The sequence below is a fragment of the Gadus morhua genome, chromosome 4, assembly GCF_902167405.1.
Source record: "Gadus morhua chromosome 4, gadMor3.0, whole genome shotgun sequence".
In the NCBI taxonomy this organism is placed as follows: domain Eukaryota; kingdom Metazoa; phylum Chordata; class Actinopteri; order Gadiformes; family Gadidae; genus Gadus; species Gadus morhua.
Genome location: NC_044051.1, coordinates 42,078,042 through 42,100,340, shown reverse-complemented (window position 1 = coordinate 42,100,340; position 22,299 = coordinate 42,078,042). Strand labels below are relative to the sequence as shown.

The following is a 22,299-nucleotide window of genomic DNA, read 5'->3' as shown; positions in this document are numbered from 1 at the left end:
ACAGACAGCAGAACTGCCTTCACTTGGATGTGACTGGATCTTAAACAAATGCTCCTTTCTCAATAGCTACAACTCAATGAGATATTGTTTGGTTAGAGTCAGGAGAAGTCTGCTGTGTTTGGTACGCTAAGACCGTTTCTTCACAGGTTCTAACATTGTGTAGAACCAGGGAGTGTTTTGTCAGCAGAGAAAAGAGCAACAGAAATGTATGAGGCAGGAGCAGCACTTACTGGAAGCTAGAATAACCAGTTTGAAGAAGAGGCTGACAACTAACCTGAGAGTTTCCAGTGTACAGTGTGAACTCCCCAGTCCAGCAGAGAGCAGCTTCACTCCTGAATCCTGCAGATTGTTGGTACTCAGGTCCAGCTTTTTCAGACTAGAGGACTTGGAGCTGAGAACTGAGGCCAGAGCTTCACAGCATCTCTCTGACAGATGACAGCCATTGAGGCTGCACACACAATAAATAGAATACGTTAGGAACTGTGATTCATTTTGCATTTGAAATTTGTTATTAGAAATGTTTTATTAGTTTACCTAAATGTCAATAAAGTAGATCTTTAAAATATGACTAATTTAGAATTCAGATAACTAAAGATTCAGAAAACTCCAGAAAATGTCCTACTCAGTTCTAAGAAGAACTGAGTATTGCCAAACTGCCAAGGTTTAGTTCAGTGCTGGGTTAAATAGCGGCTGTATTGCAGCGCCAGCTTGATCGCTCTATTGGGAAACACGACCCACTTAAGTTCCCCTGAAGACACTCTGCTTTAATCAGAAAACTAAAACACTGGTTTGTACTTTGTGCAAAGTTTCATTTAAATGTCACCGCAGCACTAGTGCTATTCAAGAGCATGTAAAGAAATACACTATTCAGGATGACCCAGAGAAGAAGATGAATCCTAATTGGAGCATATTATCCAATCAGCAGCCGGTTATTATTAGTAGGTATTTGATTGAGGAGGAGGAGGAGGAGGAGGAGGCGGAGGATGGAGAGTTGGTTGGTGAGGAAAGAGATGTCACGGCGCTGGTGGTAAAAACAGAAACAGACCCCCTATCAGTGCTTACGTTCATTTGTAAAGTGGGAGGTCCCGGAGCGCAGAGGGGGGGTGGATCCAGTGACTCAAAAGGGGGGTTGATAACGGTATACACTGCCTACGTAGCCTCTCTGACTAAAAAAAAAAAAACAACGCTGTGTGTACATCAGGGCAATGTTTATTTTAATTACATAACATTTGACACTATACTGCATGGGTGGGAAATGTGAAAAAAAAGAATACAAGGCAGCAATTATCCATCAGAGAATTAAATTCCTAGGATCAAAGGATTGCTGCGTGCGCGCCGCGGTGCACCGGTTAAGACATGCACACTGCCGTGCACCGACAGTAATGTGCACGCCGCGGTGTGTGGACCCGGACCGCAAGGTGCGCGCCTCAGTTTGTATTTTGGGTTAAACTGCGTTTCTTAGACAGTGTGGATTAGAAAATAATCCCATTACTTTACCGTTAATATCAATCTAAATTGATCCACTGTCAAATATGGACCTTGTTAAAACTCGAACGTGAGATTTTACTGGGGCACAGCAGATCAATACTGGGGCACAGCAGATCAATACTGGTCCTCTGATGTGGAAATTGTGGGGCAACTGTTTGACCATCGAGTGAAACTAACCTGAGAGTTTCCAGTATACAGTGTGGACTCCCCAGTCCAGCAGAGAGCAGCTTCACTCCTGAATCCTTCAGCCGATTGGTACTCAGGTCCAGCTTTTTCAGACTAGAGGACTTGGAGCTGAGAACTGAGGCCAGAGCTTCACAGCATCTCTCTGACAGCTGACAGCCATTGAGGCTGCACACACAATAAATAGAATACGTTAGGCACTGTGATTCATTTTGCATTTGAAATGTTTTATTAGTTTACCTAAATGTCAATACAGTAGATCAGGGGTACTCAAGTAGAAATGATGAGGGGCCACAAAAATTTTTTTCAGTGACTCAAGGGGCCGGTCGGTATACGTGTGACTGAGGCCGATATATGCTCTGTTTTAGACGTAACGCGTAAGCACGTAAGATACATAACCCCCCCTTGCGCGGTAAAATATACCCCCTTACGTGCTTAAGTGCATCGGCCAAAATTCCTGACTATGCGACTAAAACACTACGGCCCTACGCAGCTCGCAAAGACTGTGATTGGCCAGCTAACCACATCCTTTCAGGAGTCTCACATTTCCGGTTTTACAGCATAATAGCGCCATTTTTAAAAGGCTGTGACAGAAGCGAATGAAGAATTTTGAAGAAGGAGAAGAAGAAAACACAAGAACGAATTATGATAATTATAAATATAAACAAGCCAGCGATTTCCACTTCCACGCCCACAGATTCGTTCGTTGCTCCCCCTACTGTTCTGGCGGAGAATCCCCTTGCAACACGCGCAATCCTTAAGGAACCTTAAAGGAACTGTAAATCAAAACTTGTCTAAAACAAGTCCCTTGTGTAAATTACGTGCTTACGTCTCTGCGTCTAAAACGACCCTAAATCGGCCTTGACTGCTGCTGAGATGGACTGTCTGCCTCGAGTTTGGGAGGGCTGGAGCGGTCTGTGGGCTGGAGTGCTATCTGTTTATCGTTGCAACCCCCAGCCTCGTATTGAGATCGCGGCGCGCGGTTTCAAAATAAGAGCGCCCAGCACGATTTTTTTTTTTTTTTTTTTTTAATAATTAAAAAAACTTTTCAAAACAGCTCGAGGGCCATTAATAGACACCCCGCGGGCCACAAAAGGCCCGCGGGCCGCTACTTGAGTATGACTGCAGTAGATCTTTAAAATATGACTAATTTAGAATTCAGATAACTAAAGATTCAGCAAACTCCGGAAAATGTCCATAAAAATACTCAGTTCAAAGAAGAAAAAAATATTTAACTTTTCTCTAAAGTCCACCTTACTGTCCGACTACATGATTATGAAAGGAATAGGAATATATAAAAAAAACACCTTATACCATCATTAACAAACTGAATCCAAGGAACACCTTTTACTTTCATGGCAACACAAATAGAGTGAGATTGAGGTCCTGTGTTTGATAAGATGAGTGGTAATGGCGCTGTGATGCACGCAGACTGCCAAGGTTTAGTTCAGTGCTGGGTTAAATAGCGGCTGTATTGCAGCGCCGGCTTGATCGCTCTATTGGGAAACACAACCCACTTAAGTTCCCCTGAAGACACTCTGCTTTAATCAGAAAACTAAAACACTGGTTTGTACTTTGTGCAAAGTTTCATTTAAATGTCACCGCAACACTATTCAAGAGCATGTAAAGAAATGCACTATTCAGGATGACCCAGAGAAGAATAATAATCCTAATTAGAGTATATTATCCAATCAGCAGCCGGTTATTATTAGTAGGTATTTGATTGAGGAGGAGGAGGAGGAGGAGGAGGAGGAGGAGGATAAAAAGTTGGTTAGTGAGGAAAGAGATGTCACGGCGCTGGTGGTAAAAACAGAAACAGACCCCCTATCAGTGCTTACGTTAATTTGTAAAGTGGGAGGTCCCGGAGCGCAGAGGGGGGGTGGATCCAGTGACTCAAAACGGGGGTTGGTAACGGTATACACTGCCTACGTAGCTTCTCTGACTAAAAAAACCTAAACAACGCTGTGTGTACATCAGGGAAATGTTTATTTTAATTACATAACATTTAACACTATACTATGAGGGGCCATTTAGGACATAACTAATTGAGACACTCTCACACACATACCTATGAAACACTCTTACATTCACTACTGAAACGCTCACACACTCACTACTGAAACACTCACACATACATACATACTCGTCTGAAACACTTACACATACATATGAGAGCGTTTCAATAGTGAATGTAAGAGTGTTTCATAGGTATGTGTGCATGAAATTCCAAGGTCAAGGTCGGCATTTAAACCGGAAGGCGGGAACAAAGAGTGCCGGTTTCTAAGCCAACGGTGAAGAGCGTGACATTTCAGCCAATCTAAGCCAACGGTGAAGAGCGTGACTGACATTTCAGGTTTTTTGTGTTATTTGTGACCTTGGAATTTCATGCACACATACCTATGAAACACTCTTACATTCACTATTGAAACGCTCTCACCGTCACTACTGAAATTACTGGTATGAATACTACATGTCAAACGCTTGCACATCCTTATGTAAGAGCATACATACATGTAACTGAAAAACGTATTCATACATTTGAAACATTTATACAAATATGTGCTTGCATGAGTGTTTCAGATAGATACGTATAAATGTTTCACTGGTATGAATGTAAGAATTTCATATGTATGTGTATATGCCACAGAGGTATGTATGTATGCGTGTGTGTTTCTCATATGTATGTGTAAGTGTTTCAGACGAGTATGTATGTGTGAGTGTTTCAGTAGTGAGTGTGTGAGCGTTTCAGTAGTGAGTGTAAGAGTGTTTCATAGGTATGTGTGTGAGAGTGTCTCAATTAGTTATGTCCTAAACGGCCCCTCATAGTATACTGCATGGGTGGGAAATGTGAAAAAAAAGAATACAAGGCAGCAATTATCCATCAGAGTATTAAATTCCTAGGATCAAAGGATTGCTGCGTGTGCGCCGCGGTGCACCGGTGAAGACATGCACACTGCCGTGCACCGACAGTAATGTGCACGCCGCGGTGTGTGGACCCGAACCGCAAGGTGCGCGCCTCAGCTTGTATTTTGGGTTAAACTGCGTTTTTTTTTATGTTGTGGATTAGAAAATAATCCCATTACTTTACCGCTAATATCAATCTAAATTGATCCACTGTCAAATATGGACCTTGTTAAAACTCGAACGGGAGATTTTACTGGGGCACAGCAGATCAATACTGGTCCTCTGATGTTGAAATTGTGCTGGAACTGTTTGACCATTGAGTGAAACTGACCTGAGAGTTTCCAGTGTACAGTGTGGACTCCCCAGTCCAGCAGAGAGCAGCTTCACTCCTGAATCCTGCAGATCATTGGTACTCAGGTCCAGCTTTTTCAGACTAGAGGACTTGGAGCTGAGAACTGAGGCCAGAGCTTCACAGCATCTCTCTGACAGATGACAGCCATTGAGGCTGCACACACAATAAATAGAATACGTTAGGAACTGTGATTAATTTTGCATTTGAAATGTTTTATTAGTTTACCTAAATGTTAATACAGTAGATCTTTAAAATATGACTAATTTAGAATTCAGATAACTAAAGATTCAACAAACTCCGGAAAATGTCCATAAAAATACTCTGTTCTAAGAAGAAAAAATTATTTAACTTTTCTCTAAAGTCCACCTTACTGTCTGACTACATGATTATGAATAGAATAGGAATATATAAAACAAACACCTTATACCATCATTAACAAACTGAATCCAAGGTACACCTTTTACTTTCATGGCAACACAAATAGAGTGAGATTGAGGTCCTGTGTTTGATAAGATGAGTGGTAATGGCGCTGCGATGCACGCAGACTGCCAAGGTTTAGTTCAGTGCTGGGTTAAATAGCGGCTGTATTGCAGCGCCGGCTTGATCGCTCTATTGGGAAACACAACCCACTTAAGTTCCCCTGAAGACACTCTGCTTTGATCAGAAAACTAAAACACTGGTTTGTACTTTGTGCAAAGTTTCATTTAAATGTCACCGCAGCACTATTCAAGAGCATGTAAAGAAATGCACTATTCAGGATGACCCAGAGAAGAAGATTAATCCTAATTGGAGTATATTATCCAATCAGCAGCCGGTTATTATTAGTAGGTATTTGATTGAGGAGGAGGAGGAGGAGGATAAAGAGTTGGTTAGTGAGGAAAGAGATGTCACGGCGCTGGTGGTAAAAACAGAAACAGACCCCCTATCAGAGATAACGTTAATTTGTAAAGTGGGAGGTCCCGGAGCGCAGAGGGGGGGTGGATCCAGTGACTCAAAACGGGGGTTGGTAACGGTATACACTGCCTACGTAGCTTCTCTGACTAAAAAAACCTAAACAACGCTGTGTGTACATCCGGGCAATGTTTATTTTAATTACAGAACATTTAACACTTTACTGCATGGATGGGAAATGTGAAAAAAAAGAATACAAGGCAGCAATTTTCTATGAGACTATTAAATTAACCAGGATCACTGGATTGCTGCGTGCGCGCCGCGGTGCACCGGCTACGACATGCACACTGCCGTGCACGGACAGTAATGTGCACGCCGCGGTGTACGGACCCGGACCGCAAGGTGCGCGCCTCAGCTTGTATTTTGGGTTAAACTGCGTTTCTTTGATGTTGTGGATTAGAAAATAATCCATTATTTTACCTTTATTATCAAACTAAATTAATCCACTGTCAAATATGGACCTTGTTAAAACTCGAACAGGAGATTTTACTGGGGCACAGCAGATCAATACTGGGGCACAGCAGATCAATACTGGTCCTCTGATGGGGAAATTGTGGTGGAACTGTTTGACCATTGAGTGAAACTAACCTGAGAGTTTCCAGTGTACAGTGTGGACTCCCCAGTCCAGCGGAGAGCAGCTTCACTCCTGAATCCTGCAGATCATTGGTACTCAGGTCCAGCTTTTTCAGACTAGAGGAGTTGGAGCTGAGAACTGAGGCCAGAGCTTCACAGCATCTCTCTGACAGACGACAGCCATTCAGCCTAAACACACAATAAACAGAACACGTTAAAGTAACTTAGATCTTTTAATTTCAACATAATGAAGGACTTGTGTTGAAAATCTTAAATTTGAGTTGATGTCTTATTAATTTAACTGATATATACATTAGATCTTTATGTTTATTCAATATTGGAGTTTTTTGCAGTGTTTGAGACTCGTATAGTATTTTAATTTTACTTTTTATTGAAGTATTATGTATTTTTTTGTGTTGTATTGTAATACATGCTATAGTTCATCTACAGAGATGTTTTGTTCATTAGGGTTACAACCAGCGGCGGTTACAAGGGGAGGGGGCTAGCGGGGACTTGAGCTCCCCCTCAAACAGGCCAAGCCCCCCCAAGTCATTTTGTTATGACTAATATTTAATTTAATTTTAAAATATGTTTTTAATAATAATGTGGCGAGAAGCACGGGAACAACCAGACAGGAGCCTATGTTATAAGAGTCTGACACTCTCGTGTCCCATTATCCACACCATCCTGAGAGAGACTTTATGTAAACACACACACACACCTGAAACACACATCCTAACGCCCACAACCACGACTGCCTCGGTGCCGCCGACCCTCCCAGGATCAAATGCGGCACGTGGTGACGTCGGCCATGATCGCCGCAATAATATAATAAATATATATATATTTATATATATCATTAATGAAGACATCGACCTGACTTATATGTAACAAAACTGAACTATGAAATCATATTTTTCATTTGTGTAAGTGTCGATGACCGTTGCTGCTTGTTGTGTGATTTGAATGTTTGATTCGTATCATATTGTAGTGTGTAGTAATATTTTTTGCGTCAAAATATATCAGCCTCTGCTATAAACAATCTAGCCCCCCGTAGCTCCTGCAATCATAATTATATGGTGCCGCTACTGGTTACAACTAATAAGTAAATGCTTCAATATCATTTAGCTGGGCGATCTCTACAAAGGATTAAGTACTCTCCTCCTTTGTCTCTTCCCTCTCTCTCCTTTTTCCCGCTCACTCGTGACCTCTCACCCTTCCCCCAGATGACCCGGACGTCTGTGTCAACGCATCCTAACGGTTAAACCCAAACATTGTCCATATAGCCAAACGTAGTGAACAAGGTTAAAATGTTTTAAAATAATGGGTTACCTGTTATTAATAATAAACGTATATTTATGAATCTATGCGTATCAATAATTATTTATATATATAGCTACATATTTAAATACAGCTGTATTTAACTATTATCAAACAATATTCCTTTTTCTTTCCTTATTTCTTAATTCATAATAAATCGTTTTTGAGTTTGACTTTTCAACCTTGTTACACGATATAACGTTGTGCATATTGAGATACATGGTATAAGATAACCTCGAAAGATGTTTTCTATGTCATCATAACTTTTATATTCTACTATAAGGTATAATGTGTTGGGAGTATTGTGATACATGTTTATAGTGAACCTACAGAGACGTTTTAGAGGCTTTGACCACTGGCAGCAGCCTCAGAAGACCCTCCTCTGAAGCAGAGTATTTCTTCAGGTCAAACACGTCCAGCTCCTCTTCTGATGTCAGTAGGATGAAGGCCAGAGCTGACAGTTGAGCAGGAGAGAGATAGTCTCTGGAGAGACTTCCTGATGTCAGGGACTGTTCGATCTCCTTCACTAGAGAACGGTCATTCAGCTCATTCAGACAGTGGAACAGGTTGATGCTTCTCTCTGGAGAGAGATCTCCATCTATCTTCTTCTTGATGTAAGACACTGTTTTTGTATTGGTCTGTGAGGTACTTCTTCTCTGTCCCAGCAGACCTCGTAGGACAATCTGATTGGTCTCCAGAGAGAGGCCCAGGAGGAAGCGGAGGAACAAGTCCAGTTGTCCGTTCTCACTCTGTAAGGCCTTGTCCACAGCACTCTGGTAGAGGAGGAGGAGTTTATCTTCCCCAGAGGTGGGTGGTTCTTCTGAGAGCAGATTGACACCATCGTTGATGAAGGACAGATAGACATAAAGGGCAGCCAGAAACTCCTGGATGCTCAGATGGACAAAGCAGAAAACCTTGTCCTGGTACAGTCCAAACTCCTCTCTAAAGATCTGGGTGAAGACTCCTGAGTACACTGAGGCTGCTTTGATGTCTATGCCACAGTCTGCCAGGTCTTCCTCGTAGAAGATCGGGTTGCCTCTCTTCAGCTGGTTGAAAGCAAGTTCTCCCAGTTGAAAAATGATATCCTTGCTCTCTGAACTCCACTGTGGATCTTTTTCATCTATCGAACGATACTTCCTGTCCGCCTGTTTGGACTGAACCCTCAGGAAGTGGCTGTACATCTGAGTCAAGGTCTTGGGCCTCTCTTCTACTTTCTGGGTTGTTTTTAAGATGTTCTCCAGAACTGTAGCAATGATCCAACAGAAGACTGGGATGTGACACATGATGTGGAGGCTTCGTGATTTCTTTATGTGGGAGATGATTGTGCTGGCCAGTGCCTTGTCTCTGAATCTCTTCCTGAAGTACTCCTCCTTCTGAGGGTCGGTGAACCCCCTCACCTCTGTCACCATGTGAACACAGTCATTAGGGATCTGATTGGCTGCCGCAGGGCGTGTGGTTATCCAGATGCGAGCAGAGGGAAGCAGTTCACCCCTGATGAGGTTTGTCAGCAGCACGTCCACCGTGGTGGACTTTGTGACATCAGTCAAGATCGGGGTGCACTCGAAGTCCAGAGGAATTCGAAACTCATCTAGACCATCTAAGATGAAGACAACTTGGAACAGGTCGTATCTGCAGATTCCTGCATCTTTGGGCTCACTAAAGAAGTGATGAATAAGTTCCACTAAGCTAAACTCTTTCTTTGTTAGTAAATTCAGCTTTCTGAAAGTTAAGAGAAACGTGAAGTCTATGTCTTGGTTAGCTTTGCCTTCAGCCCAGTCCAGAGTGAACTTGTGTGTTAAGATGGTTTTACCAATGCCGGCCACTCCAGTTGTCATTATTGTCCGGATTGATTCATCTTTTCCAGGTAAGGGTTTAAAGATGTCTTCACATTTAATTGGTGTTTCCACCTTGACTGGTCTCCTGGAAGCCGTTTCAATCAGTGTGACCTCATGTTCCTTGTTGACCTCTCCACTGCCTCTCTCTGTGATGAAGAGCTCTGTGTAGATCTCATTCAGAGGTGTTGGACGTCCTGCTTTAGCGATTCCCTCGAACACACAACATAACTTCATCTTTAAATTAGACTTGATTTTTTGTTGGCACTCGACAGCAGCAGATCCTAAATGAGAAAACAACAGAAGACATCAGTTAGTGGATGGTGACAATGGGAACCTGTCAATATTTCCTGTTGAATTATCAACTTCATGATATTTAGTGGCTTCATAACTTGTGGTTGGAGAAGCTGGTCGTGACAAAGACTGCATGTCACAGATTCAACATGTTCATGACTATTTCCTTTTTTCCACAGCAATAAGATTGGTCTAATAGTAATAAAGACAGTGAATTGGTGTAAAATGACATGCTGATATAACAAGATAGTGTTGCATCTCTTCCACCGAGTTATTCTGCTGTTGATCTGCAGTCTATGTTTAATATTATTAATAGCATTAATAATCATAATAATTACATTGAATAACAATTTATTTCAAGGCGCTTTTCATGACACCCAAGGTCACCTTACAATTCATGAAACACCAAAAATCTAGAGTCAAAAACCGCAAGAGCTGCATCGCCAACACCATGATCAAAACAAGATATAAGACCCAGGTAGGAGGGGGTAAGAACAGTGAGGAGACCCAGGTAGGAGGGGGTAAGAACAGTGAGGAGAACCAGGTAGGAGGGGGTAAGAACAGTGAGGAGACCCAGGTAGGAGGGGGTTAGAACAGTGAGGAGACCCAGGTAGGAGGGGGTAAGAACAGTGAGGAGACCCAGGTAGGAGGGGGTAAGAACAGTGAGGAGACCCAGGTAGGAGGGGGTAAGAACAGTGAGGAGACCCAGGTAGGAGGGGGTAAGAACAGTGAGGAGACCCAGGTAGGAGGTGGTAAGAACAGTGAGGAGACCCAGGTAGGAGGGGGTAAGAACAGTGAGGAGACCCAGGTAGGAGGGGGTAAGAACAGTGAGGAGACCCAGGTAGGGGGGGTAAGAACAGTCAGGAGACCCAGGTAGGAGGGGGTAAGAACAGTGAGGAGGAGACCCAGGTAGGAGGGGGTAAGAACAGTGAGGAGACCCAGGTAGGAGGGGGTAAGAACAGTGAGGAGACCCAGGTAGGAGGGGGTAAGAACAGTGAGGAGACCCAGGTAGGGGGGGTAAGAACAGTCAGGAGACCCAGGTAGGAGGGGGTAAGAACAGTGAGGAGACCCAGGTAGGAGGGGGTAAGAACAGTGAGGAGACCCAGGTAGGAGGGGGTAAGAACAGTGAGGAGACCCAGGTAGGAGGGGGTAAGAACAGTGAGGAGACCCAGGTAGGAGGGGGTAAGAACAGTGAGGAGACCCAGGTAGGAGGGGGTAAGAACAGTGAGGAGACCCAGGTAGGAGGGGGTCAGAACAGTGAGGAGACCCAGGTAGGAGGGGGTAAGAACAGTGAAGAGACCCAGGTAGGAGGGGGTAAGAACAGCAGCACAACGGGGATACGAGGCGAACCCACGGTAGGGGGTCATTACAGCGAGCAGGCCAGTGGGAACATGTGTTTTGAGGAGATGTTACTGTTGTCAGGGTGTCTCTTTCAGTTCAGTTCAGAGCACTAGCACCCACGGTGCGGAGAGCCCTAGCACCCACCGGGCTGAGAGGCCTAGCACCCAGGGTGCTGAGAGCCCTAGCACCCACGGTGCTCAGAGCCCTAGCACCCAGGGTGCTGAGAGCCCTAGCACCCAGGGTGCGGAGAGCCCTAGCACCCACCGGGCTGAGAGGCCTAGCACCCAGGGTGCTGAGAGCCCTAGCACCCACGGTGCTCAGAGCCCTAGCACCCAGGGTGCTGAGAGCCCTAGCACCCAGGGTGCTGAGAGCCCTAGCACCCACGGTGCTGAGAGCCCTAGCACCCACGGTGCTGAGAGCCCTAGCACCCACGGTGCTGAGAGCCCTAGCACCCACGGTGCTACGAGCCCTAGCACCCACGGTGCTCAGAGCCCTAGCACCCACGGTGCTCAGAGCCCTAGCACCCACGGTGCTGAGAGCCCTAGCACCCACGGTGCTGAGAGCCCTAGCACCCACGATGCTGAGAGCCCTAGCACCAATGCTGCTCAGAGCTCAAGCACCCATGGTAACGAGGTGATACCCCCACTATAACCCTATATATCTGGATAAGATAATTTAACGTCTTGTAAACATCTTTTTCCTGTATTATTTGCTGATGACACTAATCTTATAGCAACTCATAATGACTTTAATTATTTGATTAACTGTGTAAATGATGAATTATTATCAATTGCCAAATGGTTTCAAATGAATAAATTAACACTTAACACAATTAACACACGTGAAGAAATGTAACTTTGTGATCTTTTGCAACATAAACAAGTCTTACCCCAAAGAACAAGCAAAAGTATTTATTAATGGATCAGAAATTATGCAAGTAAAAGCTTCCAAATTTTTGGGAATCTAAGTTGATGAAAGACTTAACGGGTCAAATCATATAGACTTGGTTTGCAAAAGATCCACGAAGATGATGGGAATATTAAGAAAAGTGTGTCCTCTAATTCATCCTTCTGCTCATTTAACGTTATATTATAGCTTTTTGTTTCCTTATTTGAACTACTGTAATCTGGTCTGGGCGGCTTCATATCCCAACCATCTCAAAAAATGATGTATCATTCAGAAGCGATTCTTAAGATTCATCTCACATTCAAACAGATATGCTCCATCAGCACCACTTTTTATAAATTATTCTATTTTACCAATTCACAAATTAAATATCTATCAGATATGTTTATTCATTCACAAGTTTATTTACAGAAACCAAGATCTCCCTGAAAGCTTTCAGTCTTTGTTTACTCACTCATTTGACGTACATTCACATCGCACTAGACACAGCAATAATAACAACCTATCTTTACCCTTTTCCCGCACATCACATCATCAATTTAGTATGTTGTATAGAGGCCCTGCATTATGGAATGTACTACCTCCCTTATTAAGATCCATATCATCCTACTCACTCTTCAAAAACAGCTTAAAAAAACATCTTATCTTTTCATGAATCATCTTATTACTGAATTTAGATTATTTTTGATTTATTTATGTACTTTGTCTCCTTATTTTCTAAAGTTTAAATGTTAGCCTTATAAATATTATTTGTTTGTGATTATTGACAGGGGTGGAACTCTTGTACAAGCCCACTGGGCTTCGTTCCCTCCTTGCACCATTATTGTGAATGTGTGCTAAATAAATAAACTAAACTAAACTAACCTGGAACCCCCACAATAACCCTACATATCTGGATCAAACCGTTTAACCTGATACACGGAAATAACCCTACATATCTGGATCAAACCATTTAACCTAATACACCAACTATAAACCTAAATATCTGGATCAAACCATTTAACCCAAAAGAGGAAAGATTGTCTCGACATTGAAGTTGGAAATGCATAAGTCTCACATTGGGCCCTATCTTTCACCCAGCGCAATTGACTTTCTACACCAACGCATGTATCGTTGCTAGTTTGCACCCGGCGCTAAGCTGATATCCCCCCGCAGCAAACTCTCGCCACTAAACTTGTGCCCTGAGAGGCGTGTCGGCGAAAAGCAGAGGCGTGTTTTGGCGCAAATGATACATGTGCTATCTTACAGATCGATTAAGCAGTTGCGCAACTGGCTGAAAGAATTGTGCCCTAGCGTGCGATAGCGGATAGCGCAGTTGGTGTTGCTATTTTGACGTGCCTAGGGAGGTCGGAACTGTAACATAAGCTTACACACACATATAATAGGCTATACAGAGCACAAACATGCAAACAATTAGCCTAATTTAAATATCATGATGTCATAGATTGTTCACATGGGTGAAACTGCATAGAAATAACAAGTCGATTGTGAGAAAAAAGAAAAATCCATATAGGGGCCGCCTGAATGAATACTGTAGTGGGCTATGCCATGCATTAAAATAATAATAATAATAATAATAATAATAACAATAATAATAATATCAATAATAATTAAAGCTGGAAGCAGCATTTTACGGGTGCCAAGCCTAAAGCCAACCAATAAGACCCTGTCAGATCAATAAGACCCTAACAGACCATTAAGCTGCTTTCACACCGCCGCGGTGCAGCTCGCCGCCTCCGTTCATTTCAATGAGGGAAGGGCGGCAGAGGGGAGGCGGACACAAAAGCGGCTGTAGACCAGGAAGTGGTTGCCGCCCACGTGAACGCGCACAGATCTTGCCCTACCGCCCAGCTTTCCCCGTGTTGAAACTCTCAGCGGCAGCAGCAACAGCAGCAGCCGCTTTTGAAAACGCCTGGCACTTCACACCGCCGCGCTGAACCCTCCGGCAGCGAGGCGGTCATAAGGGCGGTTGCCACGCGGCGATGTACAAGCACCCTAAAGACCCTTTTTGTTCGAATGGCGATATACGATATTATAACTATATTTTGAACAAAACTGGTAAAATGTGTAGTTTTAACTCCACGCCACAAGTATTCACCATCAACCATTTATTTAGGTTTAGTTTTTAGTTTTTTGCTCAACAAGGCACAGCTGTGCTTCAACAACAGAATTGTATGGGATAATGTATAGGTCATTATCGGGAAAATAAGTCCCGACAGGGTGGAAAGGGCTTCGCCCTGAAGGGGCTTATTTTCCTCAATGAAAAAATAACTTCATGGTGTGTTTTTTTTTGCAATTTATAACCAGCATTCGTAGTGTTGATCAGCTGAGAAATAGTCCGCCAAAGACGGTGACATTGCTTAGCAACCGAAGACGCTGGGGTTGACAAGTTACTGGACTACTGCAAAACATCTTTTGTTTTCCTTGACAGCGGTCAATTATAATTAGCAACGGGGAATTATCAAATATAATTTATTATTAATTAAAAGAGTCGAGAGCAGGAAAGGTGTAACACTTGCCAACCTCAAGGGCGTAGGTTTAGTTTGAGCTTTGGTAGGGACAGTACCCAGACATCCCCCCCGCACACACACACACACACACACACACACACACACACACACACACACACACACACACACACACACACACACACACACACACACACACACACACACACACACTAATTGAAATAATTAGGGATGTCCGATATTGGCTTTTTTGCCGATATCCGATATGCGATATTGTCCAACTCAAAATTTTCGATTCCGATATCAGCCGATACCGATGTCGATATTTGGGTTATTTATTTTTCCTCAAACCTAATTTAGGTAACATTACATATCTCCTGTTGTGGAATTAACACAACATGCTTAATGTTATTGTGATGCCCCACTGGATGCATTCTTGAATGCAACAAGGCTTTCCAAATGTTAACATCGTCTGTGCAAAATAAGAAAAATACTTCAACTTAATTTAAGGGAAAAGTGCCATGTTTATTTTTATTTTTTTAATGGTCTCAGACAACAGTTTGGATTACACTCTCCCTGAGATAATCTTGACAATGCCCACAACAAATAGGGCAAACTTGACTTCACAAATGATAAAACATTGTACCTGAACAACTATGTGCAACATAGCAGTATGTTTCTTTAACTAAAACTCAATAAATGCACAAATATGAGTAAATTACAATGTGCACTGTACTGCACAATTTTGAAAACATTTATTTGAGCTATAAATAAATAAAAAAAAAATAATAATAATAATAATCTGTTTTAAGGCAAAAAAAATCCGATACCGATATTGACCGATATTACATTTTTATGCTAATATCGGGCCGATAATATCGGTGGGCCGATAATATCGGACATCTCTAGAAATAATGCATGATGCGCAACTGACTCTACTTTGTTTGATGCATTATCTGCTGATGCATATGCATGAAAACATTTAGTATAGCACCATTCCAATTGTACACATCTGCTTGGTAAGCAAAGACAAAGATTCCGTCCACCAAATTATAAAACAGATCTGTCTCAAAAGACGTTTTTATACTGCCAAATATGCCCGTCTTAAGGCCCATCCACACCCTACGGTAAATTCGGATACGGACCATTTCGTCCGGTCCCGGAGGTGTTTCGTCCGTCAATGGGTCCGTCGCCTCTGAGCTTACGAATCCGGAGTGCTCCGGGAGAACCGGAGCAATACCACCGGAAATCGAGGCGGCAGGATAGAGTCAGAGGTCAGACCATTCACAAAAATAGATTTAGAGTAGTTTAATATCTGATATGTATATATTGTATTTAACGTTTTATACTTATATTATACTATATACCTGACCTTTTTATTTTATTGTTCCCCTGCTTTGGCAATGAGTTGTAACTGGTCATTTAACAACATTTTGAGGAGATAAACTGCTGGTTGGTGAGGGGTGTCACATGCCACCGCACACTTTTTGCACTTTTTTGCCGATTTCGGATGGCACAAAGCAAAATCATCTCTACAGATGTCATGTTGGCGATTGTCGATGCCGTTAATTTGTGAAACGACAGTCACTGCCCTCTAGAGGATTTATTGCGTAACATCCATAACAACGCTGAAACCAGACGGAGGTATGAAGGGTAGTTCCGGAGGCAACGTTTGGGGCGACGGACGAATTTCGTCCGGATCCGGAGGTATGGATCGGCCTTTATGCGCGCCTTTTTCCCGTCATGGTCTACGTGTTTACACCGCCCGAGGTAAATTGCCGGCTTGAGCAAGCACCCCAATTGACCCTCCTTGACCCTACACACATTGGCGGTTTCATTTTAATGAAAATGTGATTAGACGACCCACAGTGGGGGGTGGGGGGGGGCTTGGGTAGAGGTGTTGCTGCCTTGTCTAGACAGAGACAACGCAGCGATATCAACATGAGTAGTTCTAGCTGGAGAAGGGCATGTGTTCATTCTATCGAAGTCTACACAATATTATTGTATAGCCTACTATTGTTGTTTTCATAATTGCCATTTCACAATTTTCCTCAAATTCATGCGCTGAATAGTGACCTGGTTGTGCGTGCGTGCATGCGTGTGTCTGTTGGGTTATCTGGATTATACAGGATGTAGCAAGCAAGCGATAACCAGATAAGACAGTGAAAAGTGCGTGCTGCTGACCATTTTTGACAATGGACAAAATGGACCCCATTGCACGGTTCTCAGCTGAGTCAGTCAGACTCAGTGGAGTTAGTGCTACCGGAAGCTCGGCTGAACGAACGAACGACTCGTGAACGACTCCTCGTGGCGAACTGAATCACGCGAACTGGGTCACGGAAACGAATCATTGAATCCACCACTACTGGGCAGTGTAAAAAGGAAGACATATGTTGGGAGGCGGTACCGAAGTTGGAATTTAACCCTTTGTGTACCGCATGAGGCGCTTCTTTTTCGTTTCAACCTGAATATTGGTGGCGAATATTTCAGTCATCATTTGACATTGGTGGGGACACGTCCCCTGGTCCATGCGCACGCACACACACACACACACACACACACACACACACACACACACACACACACACACACACACACACACACACACACACACACACACACACACACACACACACACACAGCGATATGTGTAAGATACTTTCTCGTGCGCACAAGATACTTTCTCGTGAGCACCAGATAGTTTCTCGTGCTCACGAGAAACGTTAAAAACATTTTTTTACCCCATGTCCCTTTCCGGGTTCCGTACTCTCTACCATTGTGTCCACCATGTTTTTGTTCAAAGTTTGTTGTGATGTGTAACGTGGGTTGGAGAACACTACGAACATATAATGGGCGGGATTGAGCAGCTGAACATGGCTTGTAGGCTCAGAGAGCAGCTTTCGGCCTTATAAAATATCACTCGCAACTTGGCAACATCAAAATAATATATAATATACTGGTATGGCGATATTGTCTCAACTGCATATCTCTTTCAAAAATATACTGGTATAAATTTTACTAGGTATATCGTCCAGCCCCACCCTGACGCAGACCATGAAGACCCTGACAGACCATTAAGACTGCGACGCAGACCATTAAGACCCTGACAAACACAATTAATACCGGTTTTGTTTGCATACGGTTGACAACGCTTGAATAGCATCAGCTTTGATCTGTAGATGGGCAAACAAAATTTCACTTTAGGGCTCCCTACAGTCCTAATTTGATGAAATTAGCCTGATTAACCTTTACCTATGATTCTTTAAATACACCAAGTTCGGTGATGATTGACTCAAATTAACCCCGCCTTTAGTCACCTATCATTGATTGGGCTAATTTTGACGTCCAGCCGCCATTTTGTTACAGGTTCTGGTTTCCTAAGCACACTTGCTCAACATGAGGAGGTACAAATGTCTACATGATTTCATGACTGTAGAAGAAAAATGTCAGATAATATGTCCATTCAAAGTCTGCATTTTCAGTTAATTGATATAGCTCCCCCTATCGCCCGATCTGGGTACAATTTGGAGAGGTTGTATTTTCAGTTACCTGTTTTACCGATCCTAATAGCCCGACATGGATACAATTTGGCGGCGTTCATCATGACCCATTTGCCTTTGACTACAACAACTTTGATGAGGATTGGTTTAAGTTAACCTTGCCTTTTGGCATCAAGTAAATTTTGAACGATTTTGAGCCTCTAGCAGCCATGTTGTTTTGTCTATCAACTTCATTTTACTCGAGCAGTTTGAACTTTGGTCTCCAACAGCCACTAAGTTGGTCCCGCTCAAATCAAACATTCCTTCTATGAACTGTGGTGATTTTTGTCGCAGGACACGCCCATTTCGATGCCACGCCCTAATTGAAAATATGTTGACTCTGTCATGTTCAAAATTTGATTCTGAACAACTTTTGTATTGGACTCAAGATCATAGGAGTCCAATTTGCTGTTGATATAAGCATTTCAGTCTTTATGCGTTTTAAACCACACCCTTTTTAGAAGTCAATGGCTCCTGGGCGCTTTAGTTTTTTCATTGCACAGACTTCGCTTAATGTCAGATTGAAGACATTGGTCCATTATAGATGATAGGTGCTAAAGAATTTTTTTCTAAGTGAAAAAACCTAGGATCCTTCAGGAATTTAGTCATAGGTTCTTGAGGCATATTTGTTTACCATGAGGATATGCATGTGTTAAAGGCCCACTATGCAACTTTTTTTAGCCAAAATTACATTAATTATGCAGATTGAGAGTTATTCTGTTGGTTCTGCAACCATTTCTGGGTTGTTTGGTGGGTGTGTCATTGCCCCATGTCGCCTCTCCAAGGAAAAAGCGCATATTCAACTTGCTCTGTTCGGACCGACACAATCCGGATGTGACGCAGCGGAAGTATACAATCGCTCCTCGAAAATGTAGTTTGTAGATTGTAGATTGTAGTTTTGAAAATGCTTTACGGCAGACACACACACAAACATGGCACCGGCTAGATATAAACAGCCAGTTGCGAGGCAATTGTTGCATTCATCATGGATCAATCGACTGATAAGGGACCCAAGAGGCGACCGTCGGTGGAACAAAAGAAGGATAAAAATAAGTTGGACCAGAAAACAGACCAGACACGAGTGAAAGGGGAACTATGCAACTTTTTTGGCTTGATTTACCTTAATATAACAGGCTAAGAGTCATTGCGATGGTTCTATTATACATTTTTGTTCGATTGTTCGTTGTTTCGACTCCCCCTTGCGCATCTTGGCGGAGAAGGGGAATAGGTTTCTGCCGGCGACCCGCCGCCCACTCTCGCGGGAGTCTCGGGTCTCGCAAAGTAACAAATTGCTTTACGGCACAGACCCCCAAACACGGAACTGGCTCGATATAAACACAAGTAACTAAGGGCTTGTTACATTCATCATAGATCAGCCGACTAAAAAGAGACGGAGAAACGCAATGTCGGAGGAACAGAAGAAGAGAAAAGGGAGACTGACCGACAGAGAGGCCAGACACGAGTAAACGTTGGGCAAGCTTTTCAGGAATAGCGTTAACTGAAAGAAAAAGCAGACTGCAAATCAGACGCCGACTTGGCCGTGTTGCTTTTGAAATTGAAAGTACCCTTTGGTGAACTTTGTCTTCGTGGTATTCTTGATGTTGATAGTCTCTGTACAAATGTGTTTGCTCAACCATTTTGTTGTGAGCCCTGTAAAAATGTGTTTTCTGCCCTTTATGTTTCCTTTCCTTTGTTTCCACGGGTGTTTTGCCGTTCGTTTGTCTTGTCCCCCAGATACAGGCTGAATCCCCGAATCCAGGTTCCTGTTTATTTAGATTATTATGTTGGCCAACACTCTTACACTGATTGTTCTGTTCAACCTAAAATGAAACAATTATAATCTAGGATATAAATTCTCCCTGTCAACTATAAAAAAGGATGGATTTATGTTTATTGCAATACAAATACACCGTTTTAAAAATGTATAACCTTGTCTACACTTTATGATCATCTACTTCGGACATGGCTCCACGCATTCGCCGGCTTCTTTGAAAACAAATGCACATGGCTATCGTCAGTGGCGAACTTAGCCCTTTGGGGGCTCCAGGCGAACAGTAATTTAGGGGCCCCTGCATCTACCGGTTTATTGTACCTTATGTCGCATAATGAGATACTCCATACAAGGGATGAACAAATGTCACTATCCTTCTTTCATGCAAATGTTAATTATCTATTTACAAATTGAGAATAACTTACAAAACAATAAGATTAGTTATGTTGACACATTACACTGACTGTTAACATGTCATCATTTACCTGAGGGTTTCCAGTAGGTCACAGCAGCTATATGCTGTGACCTACTGGAAACCTACTGATAGCTGCTTCCAGCTATCAGTATTTTTCCGGTGCTCTTCAGACCTTTCATGGTTGATTAGATGCATTGCAAGGTTATTCCAGTGTTTAAATCCTTCCTCACTCAGTTGTTTTTGTTTTCCAAAAAGGCAACAACAAAAGCAAAAAACACGTGAGGGGTTAAGGTGAGGGTTACCAAACTATAAAAGGTATCCTGTCAAGCTAGCAATAACACCATTGAGCCAAGGAATACAGCAGCACTAAGTAAAACCCCTACCTTTCAAAAAAGCTAAATTGTATTCCACACAAATGCAATCCCGAGTGGATGATAATGAATTACTGGATCCCAGTGGATTAAAGGACAAAGAAACTCCCCTCTTGTCAAAACAAAGCTGGCAGAGACCGTTTCATTAAAAAGTAGATTCATGGTAACAACTCACCCACACCAGCAAGAGAAGACATCAGACCCAGGGTGGAGCATAAGTGTTCGTCCCTCTTCTTCATACTATCAATCATCGCTTGACTTGCTCTCTCCCCTTTCCCCATCACCATGTCGATCAGACGACGTGCTTGGTCTGCTTTGCTCTTCTGGTCCTCAATCACGTAGTCCTTTTCCTCAGTGCTAAACACCTTCTGCTGCCAAAGGTCATCCACGAGACCTTTGATAACTGGGCCTGAGACTCTCTCCACAAATTCAGAACGGATCCTTCGAAGCTCCCCTGGAAGAGAAATCAAAAGGCAATATGAAATGACAATGAGCAAACACGATACTTGATTCATTAAACTCATCTTCATTGGGGTAAAGATAAAACCGTTTGTTGCACCAACTTGTTCACTCACAACATAAAAAATGTCCTTGATAAAAAACGAACAACCTTGATAGTTCATTTAAATCTTGTTTCAAATTCAGATCAATAATTCAACTTGAGGTCACGTGACTACAAGGCGTGGCACGGTAACTTCCTCTGCAAGTGATAGACCTTAACACCTTTATTGTTGCTCTAAATATTTGTAAACACACTCCAAGATTTTTATTTCTTATAACAGCAATTCCTCTTAATTTCCCTCTTTACTGGTTCAAAGAAATTAATAAATTATTCTCTGATTTCTTGTGGAGTAATAAAAAACAAGAATCAGCTACAAAAGATTATCCAGATCAAGGTAAAGAGGTGGATTGGGAGTTTGTTCTTATTAACTTGTTTATAATGCTAGGTTTCCTTTGTTGTGGGCCTATACAGGCCAGAGTGAGTTAGGGAGTTGGAAATGGGTTGAGGAAACAATTTTAACCAACCAAGACAAATCTTTCTCCCTCACCGCTTTATGGTATTACCCCAAAACCAATTTGAAAATAGTCAATCCTCTTATTAAATTGTCCTGTGAGGTAATAGTTATACAGAAGCGTCTCCCTTTCAATGGAGCATACTTACCTTCATGCCCTATATCAGGGGTACTCAAGTAGAAATGATGAGGGGCCACAAAAAATTTTTTCAGTGACTCAAGGGGCCGGTCGGTATACGTGTGACTGAGGCCGATATATGCTCTGTTTTAGACGTAACGCGTAAGCACGTAAGATACATAACCCCCCCTTGCGCGGTAAAATATCCCCCCTTACGTGCTTAAGTGCATCGGCCAAAATTCCTGACTATGCGACTAAAACACTACGGCCCTACGCAGCTCGCAAAGACTGTGATTGGCCAGCTAACCACATCCTTTCAGGAGTCTCACATTTCCGGTTTTACAGCATAATAGCGCCATTTTTAAAAGGCTGTGACAGAAGCGAATGAAGAATTTTGAAGAAGGAGAAGAAGAAAACACAAGAACGAATTATGATAATTATAAATATAAACAAGCCAGCG

General features: G+C 42.7%; 1 protein-coding gene across 1 annotated transcript in view; it reads right to left on the bottom strand.

Moving 5' to 3' along the window:
• Positions 1-22,299, bottom strand: part of LOC115541785 (NACHT, LRR and PYD domains-containing protein 3-like) — a 216,202-nt gene that overhangs the window by 4,232 nt on the left and 189,671 nt on the right. Inside the window, exons 5-9 of the mRNA XM_030353625.1 lie at positions 8,102-9,887; positions 6,331-6,640; positions 4,907-5,058; positions 1,666-1,839; positions 275-448 (exon numbers count right to left, since the gene is read on the bottom strand). Of these exons, the coding sequence (XP_030209485.1) occupies positions 275-448; positions 1,666-1,839; positions 4,907-5,058; positions 6,331-6,640; positions 8,102-9,887 (2,596 nt within the window). The remainder of the gene's footprint in view (positions 1-274; positions 449-1,665; positions 1,840-4,906; positions 5,059-6,330; positions 6,641-8,101; positions 9,888-22,299) is intronic.